The sequence below is a fragment of the Crinia signifera genome, chromosome 9 (assembly GCF_055691185.1).
Source record: "Crinia signifera chromosome 9, ASM5569118v1, whole genome shotgun sequence".
Lineage (NCBI taxonomy): Eukaryota > Metazoa > Chordata > Amphibia > Anura > Myobatrachidae > Crinia > Crinia signifera.
Genome location: NC_139225.1, coordinates 740,584 through 765,732, shown reverse-complemented (window position 1 = coordinate 765,732; position 25,149 = coordinate 740,584). Strand labels below are relative to the sequence as shown.

General features: G+C 48.5%; 1 protein-coding gene across 24 annotated transcripts in view; it reads right to left on the bottom strand.

Moving 5' to 3' along the window:
* FNBP1 (formin binding protein 1) overlaps window positions 1-25,149 on the bottom strand; it is a 204,412-nt gene that overhangs the window by 73,855 nt on the left and 105,408 nt on the right. For all 24 annotated transcript variants that reach the window (XM_083160843.1, XM_083160849.1, XM_083160850.1 and 21 more), the window contains exon 6: window positions 24,614-24,718. In XM_083160843.1, the coding sequence (XP_083016969.1) occupies window positions 24,614-24,718 (105 nt within the window). The remainder of the gene's footprint in view (window positions 1-24,613; window positions 24,719-25,149) is intronic.

Sequence of the window (25,149 nt, the reverse complement as noted above, 5' to 3'; positions counted from 1 at the left end):
TGTCATCACATCACCCCCAGTCATCCCCAGTGTCCATGTCATCACATCACCCCCAGTGTCCATGTCATCACCCCCAGTGTCCATGTCATCACCCCCAGTGTCCATGTCATCACATCACCCCCAGTCATCCCCAGTGTCCATGTCATCACATCACCCCCAGTGTCCATGTCATCACCCCCAGTGTCCATGTCATCACCCCCAGTGTCCATGTCATCACATCACCCCCAGTCATCCCCAGTGTCCATGTCATCACATCACCCCCAGTGTCCATGTCATCACCCCCAGTGTCCATGTCATCATTTCATCCCCAGTGTCCATGTCATCATATCACCCCCAGTGTCCATGTCATCACATCACCCCAGTGTCCATGTCATCACATCACCCCCAGTGTCCATGTCATCACATCACCCCCAGTCATCCCCAGTGTCCATGTCATCACATCACCCCCAGTGTCCATGTCATCACATCACCCCCAGTGTCCATGTCATCATATCACCCCCAGTGTCCATGTCATCATATCACCCCCAGTGTCCATGTCATCACATCACCCCCAGTGTCCATGTCATCACATCACCCCCAGTGTCCATGTCATCACATCACCCCCAGTGTCCATGTCATCACATCACCCCCAGTGTCCATGTCATCACATCACCCCCAGTGTCCATGTCATCACATCACCCCCAGTGTCCATGTCATCACATCACCCCCAGTGTCCATGTCATCACATCACCCCCAGTGTCCATGTCATCACATCACCCCCAGTCATCCCCAGTGTCCATGTCATCACATCATCCCCAGTCATCCCCAGTGTCCATGTCATCACATCATCCCCAGTCATCCCCAGTGTCCATGTCATCACATCATCCCCAGTCATCCCCAGTGTCCATGTCATCACATCACCCCCAGTCATCCCCAGTGTCCATGTCATCACATCACCCCAGTGTCCATGTCATCACATCACCCCCAGTGTCCATGTCATCACATCACCCCCAATCATCCCCAGTGTCCATGTCATCACATCACCCCAGTGTCCATGTCATCATATCACCTCCAGTCATCCCCAGTGTCCATGTCATCACCCCCAGTGTCCATGTCATCACATCACCCCCAGTCATCCCCAGTGTCCATGTCATCACCCCCAGTGTCCATGTCATCACATCACCCCCAGTCATCCCCAGTGTCCATGTCATCACATCACCCCCAGTGTCCATGTCATCACCCCCAGTGTCCATGTCATCATTTCATCCCCAGTGTCCATGTCATCATATCACCCCCAGTGTCCATGTCATCACATCACCCCAGTGTCCATGTCATCACATCACCCCCAGTGTCCATGTCATCACATCACCCCCAGTCATCCCCAGTGTCCATGTCATCACATCACCCCCAGTGTCCATGTCATCACATCACCCCCAGTGTCCATGTCATCATATCACCCCCAGTGTCCATGTCATCATATCACCCCCAGTGTCCATGTCATCACATCACCCCCAGTGTCCATGTCATCACATCACCCCCAGTGTCCATGTCATCACATCACCCCCAGTGTCCATGTCATCACATCACCCCCAGTGTCCATGTCATCACATCACCCCCAGTGTCCATGTCATCACATCACCCCCAGTGTCCATGTCATCACATCACCCCCAGTCATCCCCAGTGTCCATGTCATCACATCACCCCAGTGTCCATGTCATCACATCACCCCCAGTGTCCATGTCATCACATCACCCCCAATCATCCCCAGTGTCCATGTCATCACATCACCCCAGTGTCCATGTCATCATATCACCTCCAGTGTCCATGTCATCATATCACCCCCAGTGTCCATGTCATCATATCACCCCCAGTGTCCATGTCATCACATCACCCCCAGTCATCCCCAGTGTCCATGTCATCACCCCCAGTGTCCATGTCATCATTTCATCCCCAGTGTCCATGTCATCACATCACCACCAGTCATCCCCAGTGTCCATGTCATCACCCCCAGTGTCCATGTCATCACCCCCAGTGTCCATGTCATCACATCACCCCCAGTCATCCCCAGTGTCCATGTCATCATTTCATCCCCAGTGTCCATGTCATCACATCACCACCAGTGTCCATGTCATCCCCCCCAGTGTCCATGTCATCATTTCATCCCCAGTGTCCATGTCATCACATCACCCCCAGTCATCCCCAGTGTCCATGTCATCACATCACCCCCAGTCATCCCCAGTGTCCATGTCATCACATCACCCCAGTGTCCATGTCATCATATCACCCCCAGTGTCCATGTCATCATATCATCCCCAGTGTCCATGTCATCACATCACCCCCAGTGTCCATGTCATCACATCACCCCCAGTGTCCATGTCATCACATCACCCCCAGTGTCCATGTCATCATATCACCCCCAGTGTCCATGTCATCATATCACCCCCAGTGTCCATGTCATCACATCACCCCCAGTGTCCATGTCATCACATCACCCCCAGTGTCCATGTCATCACATCACCCCCAGTGTCCATGTCATCACATCACCCCCAGTGTCCATGTCATCACATCACCCCCAGTCATCCCCAGTGTCCATGTCATCACATCACCCCAGTGTCCATGTCATCACATCACCCCCAGTGTCCATGTCATCACATCACCCCCAATCATCCCCAGTGTCCATGTCATCACATCACCCCAGTGTCCATGTCATCATATCACCTCCAGTCATCCCCAGTGTCCATGTCATCACCCCCAGTGTCCATGTCATCACATCACCCCCAGTCATCCCCAGTGTCCATGTCATCACCCCCAGTGTCCATGTCATCACATCACCCCCAGTCATCCCCAGTGTCCATGTCATCACATCACCCCCAGTGTCCATGTCATCACCCCCAGTGTCCATGTCATCATTTCATCCCCAGTGTCCATGTCATCATATCACCCCCAGTGTCCATGTCATCACATCACCCCAGTGTCCATGTCATCACATCACCCCCAGTGTCCATGTCATCACATCACCCCCAGTCATCCCCAGTGTCCATGTCATCACATCACCCCCAGTGTCCATGTCATCACATCACCCCCAGTGTCCATGTCATCATATCACCCCCAGTGTCCATGTCATCATATCACCCCCAGTGTCCATGTCATCACATCACCCCCAGTGTCCATGTCATCACATCACCCCCAGTGTCCATGTCATCACATCACCCCCAGTGTCCATGTCATCACATCACCCCCAGTGTCCATGTCATCACATCACCCCCAGTGTCCATGTCATCACATCACCCCCAGTGTCCATGTCATCACATCACCCCCAGTCATCCCCAGTGTCCATGTCATCACATCACCCCAGTGTCCATGTCATCACATCACCCCCAGTGTCCATGTCATCACATCACCCCCAATCATCCCCAGTGTCCATGTCATCACATCACCCCAGTGTCCATGTCATCATATCACCTCCAGTGTCCATGTCATCATATCACCCCCAGTGTCCATGTCATCATATCACCCCCAGTGTCCATGTCATCACATCACCCCCAGTCATCCCCAGTGTCCATGTCATCACCCCCAGTGTCCATGTCATCATTTCATCCCCAGTGTCCATGTCATCACATCACCACCAGTCATCCCCAGTGTCCATGTCATCACCCCCAGTGTCCATGTCATCACCCCCAGTGTCCATGTCATCACATCACCCCCAGTCATCCCCAGTGTCCATGTCATCATTTCATCCCCAGTGTCCATGTCATCACATCACCACCAGTGTCCATGTCATCCCCCCCAGTGTCCATGTCATCATTTCATCCCCAGTGTCCATGTCATCACATCACCCCCAGTCATCCCCAGTGTCCATGTCATCACATCACCCCCAGTCATCCCCAGTGTCCATGTCATCACATCACCCCAGTGTCCATGTCATCATATCACCCCCAGTGTCCATGTCATCATATCATCCCCAGTGTCCATGTCATCACATCACCCCCAGTGTCCATGTCATCACATCACCCCCAGTGTCCATGTCATCACATCACCCCAAGTGTCCATGTCATCACATCATCCCCAGTGTCCATGTCATCACCCCCAGTGTCCATGTCATCACCCCCAGTGTCCATGTCATCACCCCCAGTGTCCATGTCATCATTTCACCCCCAGTCATCCCCAGTGTCCATGTCATCATATCACCCCCAGTGTCCATGTCATCACATCATCCCCAGTGTCCATGTCATCACCCCCAGTGTCCATGTCATCATTTCACCCCCAGTGTCCATGTCATCATATCACCCCCAGTGTCCATGTCATCACATCACCCCCAGTCATCCCCAGTGTCCATGTCATCATATCACCCCCAGTGTCCATGTCATCACATCACCCCCAGTCATCCCCAGTGTCCATGTCATCATATCACCCCCAGTGTCCATGTCATCATATCACCCCCAGTGTCCATGTCATCATATCACCCCCAGTGTCCATGTCATCACATCACCCCCAGTGTCCATGTCATCACATCACCCCCAGTGTCCATGTCATCACCCCCAGTCACCCCCAGTGTCTATGTCATCTCATCACTCCTGCCTCAAGAGCGGGAATCATTATTAATGACACCAATGTGTGCCCACTCCACACCCACAAGTGTAGGTCACAACACGCTACATGCCGGTGGGACTCCTATTGCACGTGAATGCCCCATTGCCACTTAGGAATGCCAACTCAGCCTCTGTGAATAATGCGCAGGACACAAGATTCCCTCAGAGTTGCACTAAATTGCATTTGATGAATGTGCAGTTTTTACATGTGACACAATAAGGCCCAAGGATATCTGCAATATACATAGTTACATAGTAGGTAAGGCTGAAAAAAGACTTGCGTCCATCTAGTTCAACCTGGTATAGATATCCATTGCTGATTTGGTAGGTTCTGGTATTTTACAGACAGATTATATTTCATATTTGTACCCATGGATGTTTTTCTCCAGTAAATGTTTGTCCAACTTTGCCTTGAACGCATTTAATGAGCCAGCCGTTACCACCTCTCTGGGAAGAGAGTTCCAGAGTTTGACTGTTCTGACCGTAAAGAAATTCTTTCTACTAGCTGAATGAAATCTTTTTTCTTCTAATCTATACTCATGCCCTCGCGTCCTAGATTCCTTTCTAGTAGAAAATAGGGTGTGTGACAGTTCCTTATATTGGCCCTTGATATACTTGTACATGTTGAGCATGTCCCCCCTTAAACGTCTCTTTTCCAATGTAAATAGTCCCAAATTGCTTAATCTCTCCCCGTAGCTTAAATTCTCCATTCCCCTAATAAGCTTTGTTGCTCGCCTTTGGACTTTTTCTAATTCTATGATGTCCTTTTTATAGTGTGGGGCCCAGAACTGTACTCCATACTCTAGGTGAGGTCTCACCAATGCTTTATACAGTGGCATAATTACCCACAATCTGCAAGTACGGTCGCCATTCCAGCAAAATAGTCACTAGATTTAAAGCAGCAAATGGTTGAAGGGTAAAACTAACCTGATTTTGTCCCTAATTGCCATTTTAAATCTAGCGACCATCTCTCCAAAACCGTGCCACTCCAGCAAATCCCCGGCTATTGCATTCAGCCCCCGGTGTCTGGGACTAACCATCAGGAAACCAAGTAATGCTGTGATACAAGTGCCTTCAGCTGAAAAAATACAATAACCTCCTAATAATGATAAGCTGCCAATTATACCTGTCTGGGAAACCGATATGAACCACCATACTAATAGTGATAGAGGTCTATGCGGGATGCCAACAGTCACAATACCGACTACCTCCAAGAGACCAGCGTCGGAATGCAGACATCAGTGTGGATGCCGGCACCAGAATCTCAACTGCCGGCATCGTGGATGTTCGTTGTGGGGAGAGGAAGTGTTCGGCTGTGGTCCCAAATTGCGCTTCAGTGGGACCCGCTGTGTGTGACCACAGACTTAGGCTAGGATTGGGGAAGAATTAGGTTTAGGCGCTGGAGGGGATGACTTGGGGTTAGGCTGCGGGGGATGGGAGGGTTAGGGATGCCAGTACTGGTATTTTGGCCACAGACATCCCCACCGCCTGTTATTTGTATGTATCCCCTCTACATATTTAGTATTATTTTTAAATAATGATCATTACGTTTTCAATGTGACATTTGAAAGAATACTGAGCTTCTGGATTATAAGGACGTTCACAGCTAGAACCACGGATAAGTCACACATTCTATTTGTGGCCTCTTAATATTATTGCAGGCAACATCCGGTTGCTAATTACGGACGTGTCTTTAATGAGGCAGACTTCGTTTTGGAAGTGCTGCTAACAAGATAACTCACACTGTAGCAGTATCTGTGAGATTAGAAGCTGAAAACTTGCAATTAGACTAATTCTCGCTGCCACCCTGTAAATCGCCATCATTATAAGCGAGAAAGTGTCTGTCTGACAAGAACACAACAATGGCGCATGGCCTATATCACAACACTTACCCAGAAAGACAAAAACATCATAGCTTGTATAGTTTGGGGAAGGGAACGGGGTGACATGATAGAACCTTATCCCAAAGGTTTTATCAAGGTTCAGGAGGGAAACATTTTATAAGGGAAGAAAATGATTAGAATACGTGGACATGATTCCCCGGCATATGATGTATCGTATGTGATCCGACAAACTTGTGTGGCAGCCATGACTATCTCTGGATCCGATTCCAAATTGGAGGTTAAACACATCCGATATGTCAATTTCACATGATTTATCAGCCCGATGGGTCAAATTTGTGTGGGAAAAAAAACATCGGTACTTATGTATTATCTGGGCTTCCATGTTAAATGCACCCCATTTTTTCATACCCCTACTATCCAAATACGCATGGAGTTGATTTTATATAGTGTGGCGAGCGCAGCGAGCCCCGCGAGGGGACACAGTCTCATAAGAAAAACGGGAGCCCAGATATTACATAAGTACCAAAACATCATATAAGTGTACAGGGTGGGGGCCTGTAAGGGACATAACTTAGAGGGCACCTGTCATGTATGGCCGTAAAGGCCATGATTTTACTGAGTGCAAGAATATTTTACCTACAATTCCACTAAAACAATGATATACGAGGCTATAGACACAAAGGAGAAGAATCAGAATCAGCTTTATTGGCCAGGCATACTTGCGTGTACTAGGAATTCGATGTGGATTGCTGTGCAACAGCCAGGGTTGGAACAAGTACAGTAACCAGTGACAGTGCCGGTATATAATCACATGTACAGATATACTGTATACTAGATGTATCCTGGTGAGGGACAAGGACATGGGGAACATCTAGTAACTGCACAGCACCCAGCGGCGCCACTAGGTCATTACAACAGCCAGCTAGGTAACCAGTAAAGAACAGTACAGTTATGAAACACTGCAGGGGAGACACAGGGTACATATTTTAGGGTGGGTGGCACAGATCCTAAGCAGCCATCAGAGCAGGGGTGGAGGGGCTTAACAGGCCATCTCCTCTTCAGCACACCACGGGCAGCATGGATGGGTCCAGGGGCTGTCTGCTGTGGGGCTGGGCCAGCGTGTCGGCGCTCACCTTCCTCCACAACCAGGGATGGGAGCTCCACGTGTGCGACCATCCCCGGCCCCCACAGGAAGTCTTATCAATGACAGCACCAAGGATACTGTGCCCTTGCAGCAACCGAATAAAAGTACTGTAACAGGTTTATAGCCGACTGAAGCTCAGGCCGAGAGATGGAGAAGCGGAAGAAAGGGCAAATTGCCTGGTGAGCAGAGAAACACTGGAGCCCGGGGTTGGTCCAGGTCTTCAGTATGTGATATATAAAGTCAGTAGCCAACAACAATGCTTGCAGTGTCAGGGTCGCCTACAGGGGGGTACAGCTGCCCGGGCCCCGGCCTCTGGAAGGGCCCGGGCAGCTCATTTTGCCTACCGCAACCCTCCGCTGTATGTTGCCTGAGCTGCGTTTGGTCCTCACTCAGCAGGTCCCGAAGCACAGGCTTCTTCAAATCAAGACGCTGGCGGCTAATTAAAATGCTGCACCAGCTTTTGAGCCAATCAGAGCTCGAGTACCAGCAGCCGCTCTGATTGGCTGCCGGTACACGAGCTCTGATTGGCTCAAAAGCAGTTGCAGCAATTTAATTGGCCACCGGCGTCCTGCATTGAAGCCTGTGCTTCGGGACCTGCTGAGTGAGGACCAAGTCTGGTGGTATGTTAATTGGGGGGAATGGGTGCGCAATGACAAAATTCCTAGTGGCAGCGCTGTGCAGTGTCAGTGATATCTCCATGCAGGAAATGACTAAGCTTTAACCCCACATCATGTGCTCCAATCTGTAAGAGAGGAGTAGAAGCACTGTGGGCCGCATTGCAGCCTCCGCCAGTCTGTGCATACACCCAGCTTAGACAGATACTGGTGCACACACTTCCCTACCGTGGCTTAGAACCTCTTATATGCTGGGATTTCCGTTTGGTCAATTTCAGGGCACACACAATGCAACGGTCAACTTCCTTAAATATAGAAGTTCTAAGCAGCATTGAATAAGTGCACTTTAATGCTGGATACACCAGGGGTGGCCAACCAACCAGAGGCAAAGAGCCCAAAAATATGTTGTGGTTAGATAATCCTGAATGACCGATAGGTTGTCGGCCGTACACACTGACCGATATATCACACAATCTCACTGCCCACATATAAGAGAGTTCTGTATGTTTCCCGATATTCATAATACCGACGGTCAAGCATTGGCAGACAGTTAAAATACAGACATGTTCAAAATGCAAACATAAATTATGCCGACATGGTCAAAATGCTGACATTTAAAAAGTTGACATATCAAAAAGACAACATGTGTCTATGTCAACATGGACACCACATAAGTGGATCGCTGCGCTCATCATGCTTTGGGCGCAGTGCCTCGCTTCGCACACTAATATAATCTAGCTCTGAGTCCACTTTGATCATGAAGTAGGAACAAGTCCGTTCCCCCAAAAAACATGGAAAACTCAGTGACTTTTTGACACGTCAACATTTTAAATGTCATAATTTTGACCGTGTCGGCATTGAGTGCCTGCCAATGGTTGACAGTATTTTGATTGTTGGTAAAGTGACTGCATCCCATATAAGAGCATGGTGCCACTAAAGATATCTATGGATCGGGATGAAGAACTGGCATGAGCGCACACTGGTCCGTACACACTGGCCAGTGTGCATGATATATGTCGGTTAGGAATACCTATGGCCTAGCACGTACCCAGCTTATACACCATCTGTAATGGTTCTTCCATAAATAAATTGGCAGTGTTCCGAGGCGAGGCAGTGGAGAGGTTACCTCCAGTGCAGGAGACCAGCACAGGGAACACATACAGTACATGGAATGTTATTTGAGCTTAGAAGTCACAGACTGCAGTGTAAAATGAGCAAGGTGATTGCATCCTTGTGACAGGGAGAGCATGACGGCTAAGATTAGCTTCCAATGACTGCAGGTCAGGATACACTGGTGTCGCCGAGGGAGTCTTCAGTGGCGTTTGGTCTACTGGATAATTGTTACCAATAAATTCTTAATGAAATGAGTGGGAGAGCCCCCTGTGCTCTGTGATGCTGCAATGTACCCGCTGCGTCCGGCACTGCAGGTGGCAGCAGACTTCTGTGCCAGTGCAGGATCTAACATGTCTGGGGCTCTGACAAGATAGCCGCATCCTAGTAATTACTGGGACACGAGGCAGCAGCAGACCTTGTACAAAGCGATAGTCAGAGAAAGGGAGGTTCTCTCATTACACTCCCAACAGCAAATCACTCATTTCCATAGAACCAATTAAACCAAAATGCTATTATCCCTGTTTACAGAGTGCAGCTTATTTCTGGGTGGGAATGGAACATAATTTTAGGTTTAAAAGTGGATTATATTTCCTTATTTCTTCATAAAGACATTTAGACACTTGTAGGAGAATGTTTCCATGAGTCATAATATAAAGGGGATGCAGGTATTATGTCATAATATACAGTGATGATGTCAGCACCACAATCCAGACAGTTAAGAGGTTAATATTGAACATGTCGACATTCTCAGAATGTGACAGGCTTAAGCTTGGTCAACACTGGCCTATATATTGGCTGTTTAATATAGGTCTGAATGACATTGTACATTGTGCAGCACAGCCGTATATCTGTATACGGGTGGTCTGTATACTTGCGGCAGAGGCCGCCAGTGATTGACATCACAACTGGGCAGGAACATGTAAATGACCGCACAGTCTTGATATCAAGCACAACATTTTGGGCCAAAACTGTGAGTGTGACCAGATAGGTCAGTGGATTGCCTAGATGTCCTATCTGTCGGCCCAGTGTATACCAAGCATTAGGACTAGGCTGCAGGAAGTGAACGTTAGGCTTTTGGAAGGGGGGTTAAGGTTACTAGCAGTAGGATTGGGCTACTGGATGGCAGGTTAGGCTTAGGCTGTGCTCAGATAGGTTGGGATCAGGCACTAGCGGGAGGGCTAGCATTAGGCTGCACAAAGCAAGGTTGGGATTAGGCACTATTGAGAAGGGAAGGGCTACCGGACTACGGGAGGACAGGCTGCTGGAAAGGAGGGTTAAGCACTAGCGGGAGGGTTAGGCTAAAAGAGTGGAGGTTAGGGTTCTGCACTAGTGGGTGGTAATGGTTAGGGTTCTGCACTAGTGGGTGGTAATGGTTAGGTTAGGGTTCTGCACTAGTGGGTGGTAATGGTTAGGGTTCTGCACTAGTGGGTGGTAATGGTTAGGTTAGGGTTCTGCACTAGTGGGTGGTAATGGCTAGGTTAGGGTTCTGCACTAGTGGGTGGTAATGGTTAGGGTTCTGCACTAGTGGGTGGTAATGGTTAGGTTTCTGCACTAGTGGGTGGTAATGGTTAGGTTTCTGCACTAGTGGGTGGTAATGGTTAGGGTTCTGCACTAGTGGGTGGTAATGGCTAGGTTAGGGTTCTGCACTAGTGGGTGGTAATGGTTAGGGTTCTGCACTAGTGGGTGGTAATGGTTAGGTTAGGGTTCTGCACTAGTGGGTGGTAATGGTTAGGTTAGGGTTCTGCACTAGTGGATGGTAATGGTTAAGTTAGGGTTCTGCAATAGTGGGTGGTAATGGTTAGGGTTCTGCACCAGTGGGTGGTAATGGCTAGGTTAGGGTTCTGCACTAGGGGGTGGTAATGGTTAGGTTAGGGTTCTGCACTAGTGGGTGGTAATGGCTAGGTTAGGGTTCTGCACTAGTGGGTGGTAATGGTTATGTTAGGGTTCTGCACTAGTGGGTGGTAATGGTTAGGTTAGGGTTCTGCACTAGTGGGTGGTAATGGTTAGGGTTCTGCACTAGTGGGTGGTAAAGGTTAGGTTAGGGTTCTGCAATAGTGGGTGGTAATGGTTAGGGTTCTGCACCAGTGGGTGGTAATGGCTAGGTTAGGGTTCTGCACTAGTGGGTGGTAATGGCTAGGTTAGGGTTCTGCACTAGTGGGTGGTAATGGCTAGGTTAGGGTTCTGCACTAGTGGGTGGTAATGGTTAGGTTAGGGTTCTGCACTAGTGGGTGGTAATGGTTAAGTTAGGGTTCTGCACTAGTGGGTGGTAATGGTTAGGTTAGGGATCTGCACCAGTGGGTGGTAATGGTTATGTTAGGGATCTGCACTAGTTGGTGGTAATGGTTATGTTAGGGATCTGCACTAGTGGGTGGTAATGGTTAGGGTTCTGCACTAGTGGGTGGTAATGGTTAGGGTTCTGCACTAGTGGGTGGTAATGGCTAGGTTAGGGTTCTGCACTAGTGGGTGGTAATGGTTAGGTTAGGGTTCTGCACTAGTGGGTGGTAATGGTTAGGTTAGGGTTCTGCACTAGTGGGTGGTAATGGTTAGGGTTCTGCACTAGTGGGTGGTAATGGCTAGGTTAGGGTTCTGTACTAGTGGGTGGTAATGGTTAGGTTAGGGTTCTGCACTAGTGGGTGGTAATGGTTAGGGTTCTGCACTAGTGGGTGGTAATGGTTAGGGTTCTGCACTAGTGGGTGGTAAAGGTTAGGTTAGGGTTCTGCAATAGTGGGTGGTAATGGTTAGGTTAGGGTTCTGCACTAGTGGGTGGTAATGGTTAGGGTTCTGCACTAGTGGGTGGTAAAGGTTAGGGTTCTGCAATAGTGGGTGGTAAAGGTTAGGTTAGGGTTCGGCACTAGTGGGTGGTAATGGTTAGGGTTCTGCACTAGTGGGTGGTAATGGTTAGGTTAGGGTTCTGCAATAGTGGGTGGTAAAGGTTAGGTTAGGGTTCTGCACTTGTGGGTGGTAATGGTTAGGGTTCTGCACTAGTGGGTGGTAATGGTTAGGTTAGGGTTCTGCACTAGTGGGTGGTAATGGTTATGTTAGGGATCTGCACTAGTGGGTGGTAATGGTTATGTTAGGGTTCTGCACTAGTGGGTGGTAATGGTTAGGGTTCTGCACTAGTGGGTGGTAATGGTTAGGGTTCTGCACTAGTGGGTGGTAATGGTTAGGGTTCTGCACTAGTGGGTGGTAATGGTTAGGATTCTGCACTAGTGGGTGGTAATGGCTAGGCTAGGGTTCTGTACTAGTGGGTGGTAATGGTTAGGTTAGGGTTCTGCACTAGTGGGTGGTAATGGTTAGGGTTCTGCACTAGTGGGTGGTAATGGTTAGGGTTCTGCACTAGTGGGTGGTAAAGGTTAGTTTAGGGTTCTGCAATAGTGGGTGGTAATGGTAAGGTTAGGGTTCTGCACTAGTGGGTGGTAATGGTTATTGTTCTGCACTAGTGGGTGGTAAAGGTTAGGGTTCTGCAATAGTGGGTGGTAAAGGTTAGGTTAGGGTTCTGCACTAGTGGGTGGTAATGGTTAGGGTTCTGCACTAGTGCGTGGTAATGGTTAGGTTAGGGTTCTGCACTAGTGGGTGGTAATGGTTAGGTTAGGGTTCTGCACCAGTGGGTGGTAATGGCTAGGTTAGGGTTCTGCACTAGTGGGTGGTAATGGCTAGGTTAGGGTTCTGCACTAGTGGGTGGTAATGGTTAGGTTAGGGTTCTGCACTAGTGGGTGGTAAAGGCTAGGTTAGGGTTCTGCACTAGTGGGTGGTAATGGTTAGGGTTCTGCACTAGTGGGTGGTAAAGGTTAGGTTAGGGTTCTGCAATAGTGGGTGGTAATGGTTAGGGTTCTGCACCAGTGGGTGGTAATGGCTAGGTTAGGGTTCTGCACTAGTGGGTGGTAATGGCTAGGTTAGGGTTCTGCACTAGTGGGTGGTAATGGTTAGGGTTCTGCACTAGTGGGTGGTAAAGGTTAGGTTAGGGTTCTGCAATAGTGGGTGGTAATGGTTAGGGTTCTGCACCAGTGGGTGGTAATGGCTAGGTTAGGGTTCTGCACTAGTGGGTGGTAATGGCTAGGTTAGGGTTCTGCACTAGTGGGTGGTAATGGCTAGGTTAGGGTTCTGCACTAGTGGGTGGTAATGGCTAGGTTAGGGTTCTGCACTAGCGGGTGGTAATGGTTATGTTACGGTTCTGCACTAGTGGGTGGTAATGGTTATGTTAGGGATCTGCACTAGTGGGTGGTAATGGTTATGTTAGGGATCTGCACTAGTGGGGGGTAATGGTTAGGGTTCTGCACTAGTGGGTGGTAATGGTTAGGGTTCTGCACTAGTGGGTGTTAATGTCTAGGTTAGGGTTCGGCACTAGTGGGTGGTAAGGTTAGGGTTCTGCACTAGTGGGTGGTAATGGTTAGGGTTCTGCACTAGTGGGTGGTAAAGGTTAGGGTTCTGCAATAGTGGGTGGTAAAGGTTAGGTTAGGGTTCTGCACTAGTGGGTGGTAATGGTTAGGGTTCTGCACTAGTGGGTGGTAAAGGTTAGGTTAGGGTTCTGCAATAGTGGGTGGTAATGGTAAGGTTAGGGTTCTGCACTAGTGGGTGGTAATGGTTAGGGTTCTGCACTAGTGGGTGGTAAAGGTTAGGGTTCTGCAATAGTGGGTGGTAAAGGTTAGGTTAGGGTTCTGCACTAATGGGTGGTAATGGTTAGGGTTCTGCACTAGTGGGTGGTAATGGTTAGGGTTCTGCACTAGTGGGTGGTAATGGTTAGGTTAGGGTTCTGCACCAGTGGGTGGTAATGGCTAGGTTAGGGTTCTGCACTAGTGGGTGGTAATGGCTAGGTTAGGGTTCTGCACTAGTGGGTGGTAATGGCTAGGTTAGGGTTCTGCACTAGTGGGTGGTAATGGTTAGGGTTCTGCACTAGTGGGTGGTAAAGGTTAGGTTAGGGTTCTGCAATAGTGGGTGGTAATGGTTAGGGTTCTGCACCAGTGGGTGGTAATGGCTAGGTTAGGGTTCTGCACTAGTGGGTGGTAATGGCTAGGTTAGGGTTCTGTACTAGTGGGTGGTAAAGGTTAGGTTAGGGTTCTGCAATAGTGGGTGGTAATGGTTAGGGTTCTGCACCAGTGGGTGGTAATGGTTAGGTTAGGGTTCTGCACTAGTGGGTGGTAATGGTTAGGGTTCTGCACCAGTAGTGGGTGGTAATGGCTAGGTTAGGGTTCTGCACTAGTGGGTGGTAATGGCTAGGTTAGGGTTCTGCACTAGCGGGTGGTAATGGTTATGTTACGGTTCTGCACTAGTGGGTGGTAATGGTTATGTTAGGGATCTGCACTAGTGGGTGGTAATGGTTATGTTAGGGATCTGCACTAGTGGGTGGTAATGGTTAGGGTTCTGCACTAGTGGGTGGTAATGGTTAGGGTTCTGCACTAGTGGGTGGTAATGGCTAGGTTAGGGTTCGGCACTAGTGGGTGGTTATGGTTAGGGTTCTGCACTAGTGGGTGGTAATGGTTAGGGTTCTGCACTAGTGGGTGGTAAAGGTTAGGTTAGGGTTCTGCAATAGTGGGTGGTAATGGTAAGGTTAGGGTTCTGCACTAGTGGGTGGTAATGGTTAGGGTTCTGCACTAGTGGGTGGTAAAGGTTAGGGTTCTGCAATAGTGGGTGGTAAAGGTTAGGTTAGGGTTCTGCACTAGTGGGTGGTAATGGTTAGGTTTCTGCACTAGTGGGTGGTAATGGTTAGGTTAGGGTTCTGCACTAGTGGGTGGTAATGGTTAGGTTAGGGTTCTGCACCAGTGGGTGGTAATGGCTAGGTTAGGGTTCTGCACTAGTGGGTGGTAATGGCTAGGTTAGGGTTCTGCACTAGTGGGTGGTAATGGTTAGGTTAGGGTTCTGCACTAGTGGGTGGTAATGGCTAGGTTAGGGTTCTGCACTAGTGGGTGGTAATGGTTAGGGTTCTGCACTAGTGGGTGGTAAAGGTTAGGGTTCTGCAATAGTGGGTGGTAATGGTTAGGGTTCTGCACCAGTGGGTGGTAATGGCTAGGTTAGGGTTCTGCACTAGTGGGTGGTAATGGTTAGGGTTCTGCACTAGTGGGTGGTAATGGCTAGGTTAGGGTTCTGCACTAGTGGGTGGTAATGGCTAGGTTAGGGTTCTGCACTAGTGGGTGGTAATGGTTATGGTTCTGCACTAGTGGGTGGTAATGGTTATGTTACGGTTCTGCACTAGCGGGTGGTAATGGTTATGTTAGGGATCTGCACTAGTGGGTGGTAATGGTTATGTTAGGGATCTGCACTAGTGGGTGCTAATGGTTATGTTAGGGATCTGCAGTGGGTGCTAATGGTTAGGGTTCTGCACTAGTGGGTGGTAATGGTTAGGGTTCTGCACTAGTGGGTGGTAATGGCTAGGTTAGGGTTCGGCACTAGTGGGTGGTAATGGTTAGGTTAGGGTTCTGGATACTTGTTTCCTAGCACGGCCACACCGATTTACATCGGGGTGGTCGTGTCGGAAAAATCGGGTCGATCGCATCACATGCGATGCGATCGACGCGACCGACCGATTTTGGACCCGATTTTTTTTTTTTAATGAAATGTTAATCGGGTCCCTGGGACCCGATTTTACATTGGATTCAATGTCAAATATTCCCAACCCCCCCAAATTTAACGGCGTACACCCCACCCCACGATAGACGCCAACCCGAAGCGTGGCGAGCGCAGCGAGCCCACGAGGGGCGGCGGTGCGCGTCCTCCGACCTTTTCATTCCCCTACTATCCACGTCGGCGTGGAGTTGAGAATAGAATAGTGTGGCGAGCGCAGCGAGCCACCGAGCTTGAAGCGTGGCGAGCGCAGCGAGCCCCGCGAGGGGCCGCGTATACCTGTGAAGTTATACGCGTCCCCTCGCCACGCTTCCGGCTCGGTGGCTCGCTGCGCTCGCCACACTATTCTATTCTCAACTCCACGCCGACGTGGATAGTAGGGGAATGAAAAGGTCGGAGGACGCGCACCGCCGCCCCTCGCGGGCTCGCTGCGCTCGCCACGCTTCGGGTTGGCGGCTATCGTGGGGTGACGACGGGGACATCTATAATGTGAAATGGGTCATATTGGCCCATTTCACATTTTTCACATTTTTTCACTATTTCAATGTTAAAAAATATTTTAACATTGAAGCCTATGGAAAAATCGGGGGCATCGCGTCGGGACCATTGTTAATGGTCCCGACCGACGCGATGCCCCCGATATTTTACCTTTCCCGACACGATTTCAATGTTAAAATATTTTTTAACATTGAAGTCTATGGGGAAATCGGGGGCATCGCGTCGGTCGCGTCGGGACCATTGTTAACGGTCCCGACCGACGCGATGCCCCCGATATTTTGTCCTAGCCGGCCAAATGGACCTGATTTCAAAGGAAATCGGGTCCATCGTATGGATCGTGTACCTTAACTTAAAGGTACACGATCCATACGATTGTGGCCGTGCTAGGAAACAAGTACCGGGTTCTGCACTAGTGGGTGGTAATGGTTAGGTTAGGGTAGTGGGTGGTAATGGTTAGGGTTCTGCACTAGTGGGTGGTAATGGTTAGGGTTCTGTACTAGTGGGTGGTAATGGTTAGGGTTCTGTACTAGTGGGTGGTAATGGTTAGGTTAGGGTTCTGTACTAGTGGGTGGTAATGGTTAGGTTAGGGCTCTGCACTAGTGGGTGGTAATGGTTAGGGTTCTGTACTAGTGGGTGGTAATGGTTAGGGTTCTGCACTAGTGGGTGGTAATGGCTAGGTTAGGGTTCGGCACTAGTGGGTGGTAATGGCTAGGTTAGGGTTCTGTACTAGTGGGTGGTAATGGCTAGGTTAGGGTTCTGCACTAGTGGGTGGTAATGGTTAGGTTAGGGTTCTGCACTAGTGGGTGGTAATGGCTAGGTTAGGGTTCTGCACTAGTGGGTGGTAATGGTTAGGTTAGGGTTCTGCACTAGTGGGTGGTAATGGTTAGGTTAGGGTTCTGCACTAGTGGGTGGTAATGGCTAGGTTAGGGTTCTGCACTAGTGGGTGGTAATGGCTAGGTTAGGGTTCTGCACTAGTGGGTGGTAATGGTTAGGGATCACTTAGTGTTGTTAGTAAATAAATGAATAAAATCACTGTTGGGAGATAAATTCAATGCTGATCAGACTAGTTAAGCCTTTGAGGTCTATAAGGGTTAAAAATCTAAACGAGAATTTTTGACCAAATTATAAGATAATCTACGGGTAACACATATTCTATATGTGTAGGCTTACTACTATCCCTTTAAACCAGGACACTCAAATATGGTGTATGTCAATTGTCCAGATGGTAACCCATACTCCAAGTGCCATGATAAACCCATCTATGGCCCTGAAAACCATGACATGAGATTCAATTGTGCCTATACCAAATACAACAAACACTAAGGGAAAGATGCCCATAGCAACCAATCAGCTTCGAGGTAGAATTCATCAAGTACATTCTATAAAGCAGACTGGTTGCTATGAACAATTTCTCTTTGTATCGCTTGATACATCCCCTCTATGTTTCCATTATTCGATAAGAAATGGAAGACAATTTGTAACGTGCACACACTAGGGCAGATGTATTAAGCCTGGAGAAGAGATAAACTGGAGATAAAGTGGAGATAACTTGGAAGAGATAACGCACCAGCCAATCAGCTGTGTTTGAAATATGACAGTTGGGATCTGATTGGCTGGTGCGTTATCTCCTTCCACTTTATCTCCAGTTTATCTCTTCACGAGGCTTAATACATCTGCCCCACTGACACAATGCAGGACCTTACTGTACAGTCACACCCCCAACACCAGAGCACACACCGACACAATGGAGGACCTTACTGTACAGTCACACCCCCAACACCAGAGCACACACCGACACAATGCAGGACCTTACTGTACAGTCACACCCGCAACACCAGAGCACACACCGACACAATGCAGGACCTTACTGTACAGTCACACCCGCAACACCAGAGCACACACCGACACAATGCAGGACCTTACTGTACAGTCACACCCCCAACACCAGAGCACACACCGACACAATGCAGGACCTTACTGTACAGTCACACCCCCAACACCAGAGCACATACCGACACAATGCAGGACCTTACTGTACAGTCACACCCCCAACACCAGAGCACACACCGACACAATGCAGGACCTTACTGTACAGTCACACCCCCAACACCAGAGCACACACCGACACAATGCAGGACCTTACTGTACAGTCACACCCCCAACACCAGAGCACACACCGACACAATGCAGGACCTTACTGTACAGTCACACCCCCAACACCAGAGCACACACCGACACAATGCAGGACCTTACTGTACAGTCACACCGCCAACACCAGAGCACACACCGACACAATGCAGGACCTTACTGTACAGTCACACCCCCAACACCAGAGCACACACCGACACAATGCAGGACCTTACTGTACAGTCACACCCCCAACACCAGAGCACACACCGACACAATGCAGGACCTTACTGTACAGTCACACCCCCAAAACCAGAGCACACACTGACACAATGCAGGACCTTACTGTACAGTCACACCCCCAAAACCAGAGCACACACTGACACAATGCAGGACCTTACTGTACAGTCACACCCGCAACACCAGAGCACACGCCGACACAATGCAGGACCTTACTGTACAGTCACACCCCCAACACCAGAGCACACACCGACACAATGCAGGACCTTACTGTACAGTCACACCCCCAACACCAGAGCACACACCGACACAATGCAGGACCTTACTGTACAGTCACACCCCCAACACCAGAGCACACACCGACACAATGCAGGACCTTACTGTACAGTCACACCCCCAACACCAGAGCACACACCGACACAATGCAGGACCTTACTGTACAGTCACACCCCCAACACCAGAGCACACACCGACACAATGCAGGACCTTACTGTACAGTCACACCCCCAACACCAGAGCACACACCGACACAATGCAGGACCTTACTGTACAGTCACACCCCCAAAACCAGAGCACACACTGACACAATGCAGGACCTTACTGTACAGTCACACCCCCAAAACCAGAGCACACACTGACACAATGCAGGACCTTACTGTACAGTCACACCCGCAACACCAGAGCACACGCCGACACAATGCAGGACCTTACTGTACAGTCACACCCCCAACACCAGAGCACACACCGACACAATGCAGGACCTTACTGTACAGTCACACCCCCAACACCAGAGCACACACCGACACAATGCAGGACCTTACTGTACAGTCACACCCCCAACACCAGAGCACACACCGACACAATGCAGGACCTTACTGTACAGTCACACCCCCAACACCAGAGCACACACCGACACAATGCAGGACCTTACTGTACACCCCCAACACATTTCATCAATACTGTCAAAACAAATCTACCTGTTCATAGGTGTGCAGAGAATAAGGTAAAAACAAAACATCTACATAAAGGATTTAGAAAAACAGAATTAATAATAAATAATATGTCAGACCCCCAGGGAATATTCACTTTGCTCTCTTCTTATATAATGAACTGTAGAGCAGCCTAGAACATACATCTGTTGGGCTTCAGGGGAGCAGTCTCTACGCTACGTTACGTCATCTTCTAATGAGTCATTGTGCTCCGTAACCGCTCAGAACCTACACAAATGATTGGGTGGCCCTGGTTATTTTACACTGTACTTCTAAATAAGTGGAACATAACGTGGACTCTGCAGTTGGTATGGTAGAACACATCGGCATTCCGAATGATGACATTCATGACGTCGACATGAATGTCACGATTTTATCTTAACCCTTTAAGTGCCAAAGTTGCTGTGAGCGATCCTCAACATATCCGCTAAAATTGCCAGCACCGCCCACAGCGACTGTTCTTTTATTATAAATAACTACAAATACAGCCAAGTCAATTCATTGAAGTTTAGTTATATTCTGACAGCTCTTGCGACACGAGCGGTCCCATGTGAGGCCATAGTGCATGCTGGGAGGGATCCGTGACAGATCCCTCGCACAGCGCTGCGGTAAGAAGCCGATAGGCTTCTGCGCTCACACTGCGGATACTGAAATGCGCTTTAGAGAATCCCGCACTCAGACAGTTAATACAAAGGTTTGCTTGGCAATTTTCACAGCTATTTTGACAAATTCCCTTGGCACTTAAAGGGTTACACCTAATCCTCACTTCATGTGCTGACATTGTTGACATTCTGAACGATGACGAGATGATGACATACCCTGCACAGGGAATACTAGGTTTCGGCAGTTTTATAGCACAATGACTATTGGTTGAGTTGAATAGGAAAAAATAACAAACCAATGAAAACATGTCAATATATCAATAGTTTATGGAAAAGCAATAGAAAAGCACATAAGGAGAGAGGGCCCTGCTTAGATAAACATCCTAATGTTTCTTGCTGTACAGAAAGTCCTGTTATTCCTGATCCCCCCGTTATTTCCTGCAGCACTCTCCGACACATCTAGGCCTCCATAACCTCTCCCTATGGAGCATTAATAATATTCCGATCCATCCTTCATTCCTGTACGTACGCCACAGACACATGTTCTGAATCACTGATTTGCCGAAATATCTAACATCTATTCAGCTCTCATTTCTGCACAGGCTCTGCGATATTGGTGTCCAGGATTTTACTGATAAATAGCGGAATCCATTCACAGGCTGCTACCAGATCCCACAGCTGGAGAGACCGCGCACACATTAGCAAAGTGCTTTAAAAACGCCATCGGTTTATCTTCGCATCATTTGTGATGTGGCCAAAAAGTTGCATTTAGATTCATTAATCATTTGGACTTTCAGAGCCTGCCCCTCCTATGGTACCACCCCAATGTCCCAACTGTGTTCAGACAATCCCCATTAACGAACATGGAACAGGAAGAGTCTGTGCAGATAGATCCAGGGTTTGGGTGTCTCAGAGCGGAGTTTTGGCCTGATTCTGGTTCACCTGCAAAAGCAAATTCACGCTCTAATGGACAAAACCATGTGCAATGCAGGAGGGGCAGATGTAACATGTGCATTTGTTTCTGTGCAGGGTAAATAATGGCTGCTTTATTTTTACACTGCAATATAGATATCAGTTTGAAGTATAAACCTCACCCAAATCTAACTCTCTCTGCACATGTTACATCTGCCCCACCTGCAGTGCACACGGTTTTGTCCATTAGAGAGAAGTTGCTTTTGCAAGTTGACTAGAATCAGGCCCTTTAGTTGTAACAAGGACGGGGATGTAATGTCTTGATTTATTAAGCGTAAATGTTGGGTGGGGCCTGATCACATAAAACCTCACAGTCTGAGGGCGTGGGACCAACTGTTGAAGCAAATAGGTGTAGATTTAATTCAGTAAACCCAATGGCAACTCAGAGCTTCAATCACTACCGGAAGCCAAGCAAACATGGGGAGAACATACAAACTGCACACTGATAGTACCAGGAATAGAATTTAGGACCCCAGGCTTATGAATTAGCAAAGCTAACCACTTCAGCCACCATGTTAGTCCAACATATAACAGAGAGGGGGTTGCACCTTTGTAGGGCATAAACACGGTTTGGTATAAAGCGTAGATGGCAGAGCCGTTCCTAGGCCACAAGTAACCACATCTTGCAAACCCTGAACCTCGTTATGTCACAGACATGGCCTGAAATCTCATTCATATAAAGAACAAGTGTCTCCTGTGGCATGAGGCCTGGGAGCAGCTGCAGGGGGGATGGAAGCAGGAACATATTTAGCAACAAACATACTGTATTCACATGCAGTATAAGACTTGTCAATCAACCGAATAACTAAGTTGCAATTTATTTAGAGTTACATAAAGATTACTATTTGCAGGCATCTGCCAAGGAAAGCGCCGTGCATTCCTGTCATTGTCATTGTAGAGAAAGGAGTCAGATCCAGGCTGCTCTGATGATGCAGCAAAGATCTCTGGGAGATGCATCAGGCCTTGGCACTGACATTGGCCGCCAATCAGCTTGTATCCATTTATCTAGCACAGCCGCTGAAATGAGGAACCGATCCGTAGCCTTGAGAAAGTGCTCTACCGGGGGGGCAGATGTACTAACCCTGGAGAGCGAGATAAAGCCCCAGCCAGTCGGCTCGTAACTGCTATGTTACAGGCTGCGCTTGAAAAATGTCAGTTAGGGGCTGACTGGTTGGACTTGACAGATCTCCCCACCACCAACCCTAACGGTTGCATTTGTTCCAGCTTCATGGAGATGTGCTCGGATCCTTCAGTCATTTAAGTTCTCATCTGAAACACTACTGTATGCGATTGCACAACTTAATTACTGGAGTAATGCAATTAATAATGACTGACAACAGAGTCATGCGGGACAGCTTACTATCAATGTGATTATGTGATCTCAGCCAGAAACAAGTGAGTGTTCCATGTCTGTCTGAATGGGCTGTGTATCTACAGAGCGTGTCACATGCTGGCTCCTGTTTATTGCCTGACAAGGACAGATTGTCATCAGCCGCTGCTCTAGAACGGTTCATTGTGATAACCTCTTGGTAACCCTTCCAGATAGCACTGGATGAACTAACCTGACACAAGCCGCCTTTTTTTATTCTCTCAATCGATATCCAAGAGACCGGCACATGCTGCAGACACGCGCCATCTGTCCAGAAGAGATTAGGCTACACGAGAGGGGTAATTCTCCGACTGGAGTTGCCCAATCAAGTCTTTGTGAATAATTCTCAGATACGGAGGTGTATTCAATGCGGTGGCGAGCAGGCTTTGTACGGCGAGGATATTTTATTTTTGGTGAGGAAAAGCCATCCTCGCCGCCCAACCGCCCTCGCTGTATTCAATGTTTTTCCGGATCCCCTTAAACGCCAAGGCTCGCCGCAGCAGTGCGTCATCTGCATTTTGTGGCGAGCCCCACCATTATAATGGGCACACTCAGTTTTCACCGGTGGAAATGGCGAATGAAGCAGGGGGAACACTCTGAGCGTAAGCTAATGGCACTGCTTGCCGTCATAGCTCGCTGTCCGAGCATTGAATACGGCCCATGATGATACCAACAATCTTCATTCTATGATGGACCATGAAACAGAAATCTTTCAATATTCCAACCAAACTGAAATGTCGTATTTAGTGGGACCCCAGTCACAAAATATGCTACAATGTTGAATTAAGGAGCCTACACACGGGGAGATTTGCTGAGTGCTCTGAGCGATGCTAAATCATTCAGCACACAGTGATGTGCCAGCGATGTGTACTGAGCGATCTCTCAGGGCCAGTGATCCGCGGTGACTGGCCCTGTCAGCATCTCCCTGTGTTTAGGCCCCATACGATATGCATCCGCTGATCTGGGTGCCGGAGGACCGATCGACAGTCGGAATTCCAACAGTCATTACACAGACATCCCGACTGTTAAAACCCCGAAAGACGGGAAGTTGGCTCTCTCCCTCGTGTGGGTCTACACCACCCGTAGAGGGAGAATAGAATAGGTGGCGAGCATAGCGAGCCACTATGCCCACAGCATGGTGAGCACAGCAAGCCCGCAGGGGCTTCGTTGCGCTCGCCCCGCTGTGAGTTCCGACGCCGGGCTAATGACTGTCGTTATTCTATACCACACCCTCTGATCTGATGAATCACAAAGGCCCTTATGTCTACATAGCCTGTAGATTCAACGAAGCACAACTTAAAAAGGCAAAACGAACAAGGTTTTGCTTTTTAAATGACCGCCATTTTCAATGTTTAGACTAAATTGTCAGGAGAGCGCTAGTTCCTGCTACTAAGGGCATGTTCTAACCTCTGTACGTATGGTCAGGAGTCCCGCCTCCACTCTGAGTGCACGGCATGGACAGGCTCCTCCCTGCGGGTACTCCTTGCTACAGGAATAATCCCATAATGCAATGCGGGTGCGAATATCGCAAAAATGCAAATGTGATTATTGATAAATGTGCCTTGATTATTATGGTTATTGATCAGGTAGCACACAGATTATTGCACATTACGATTCAGGACCCTCATTATATTGCGGACCTAGGTCTTGAACAGTTTACATTATAAATCACAATGTATAAACTAACTGAATAAAATAAATAAGAAAATGCAACACAGAAGCAAAGGATGATGAAATCTGAAAACACTATACAATAACTGAACCGCATTAGTGGATATCGGGCCAGATGCACTAAAGCATCAAAACGGATAAAATGGAGAGTGATAAACAGCCAGCCAATCAGCTCCTACCTGCCATGTTACAGAATGCGTTTGTCAGGCAGGAGCTGATTGGTTGGTTGTTTATCACTCTCCATTTTATCCTTTTTGAAGCTTAGTGCATCTGGCGCCATATCAATAAAACAAGGCCTGAAACATACTTTTTCAACATCTGCTTTTGTCACATTGAGGTCGGCATCCATCTTCTCGAAGTACTGCTGCGCCCGGTCGGCCTCTTTGCAGTCCCTCTCAAACCTTCTTTTACTCTAGAATGAGGGAAATGAATAAAACCATTTTGTTACAGTCAAGAAAAACCTCTCGCCTGACTCTGTCCATTTCAGATAGTCCGCACCCCTGTGTGGTACACTTATGATCAGTGCTAATTTTATATATGCTACATGGCACCATCAATAATGGCTTATACCAATCTGATTACACCTTTTATTCTAGTAAACCCAGAACCTTGGAACTTAATACCCTGTTTCCCTGGTAATAAGACCTACCCCAATAATAAGCCCTACCCTTATTTCTGGACAACGGTCCAAAATAAGCCCTACCCCGAAAATAAGCCCTAGCTTAATCCCCATTTTGCCCAGTCCCTGTGCTAAACTCCCAGCTCCGCTAACCCCCCCCCCACACCCGCATGAAATGGATGCTGCCTCTACGGTAGCAGCCCTGGTACCGCTGAAGCCTCTGC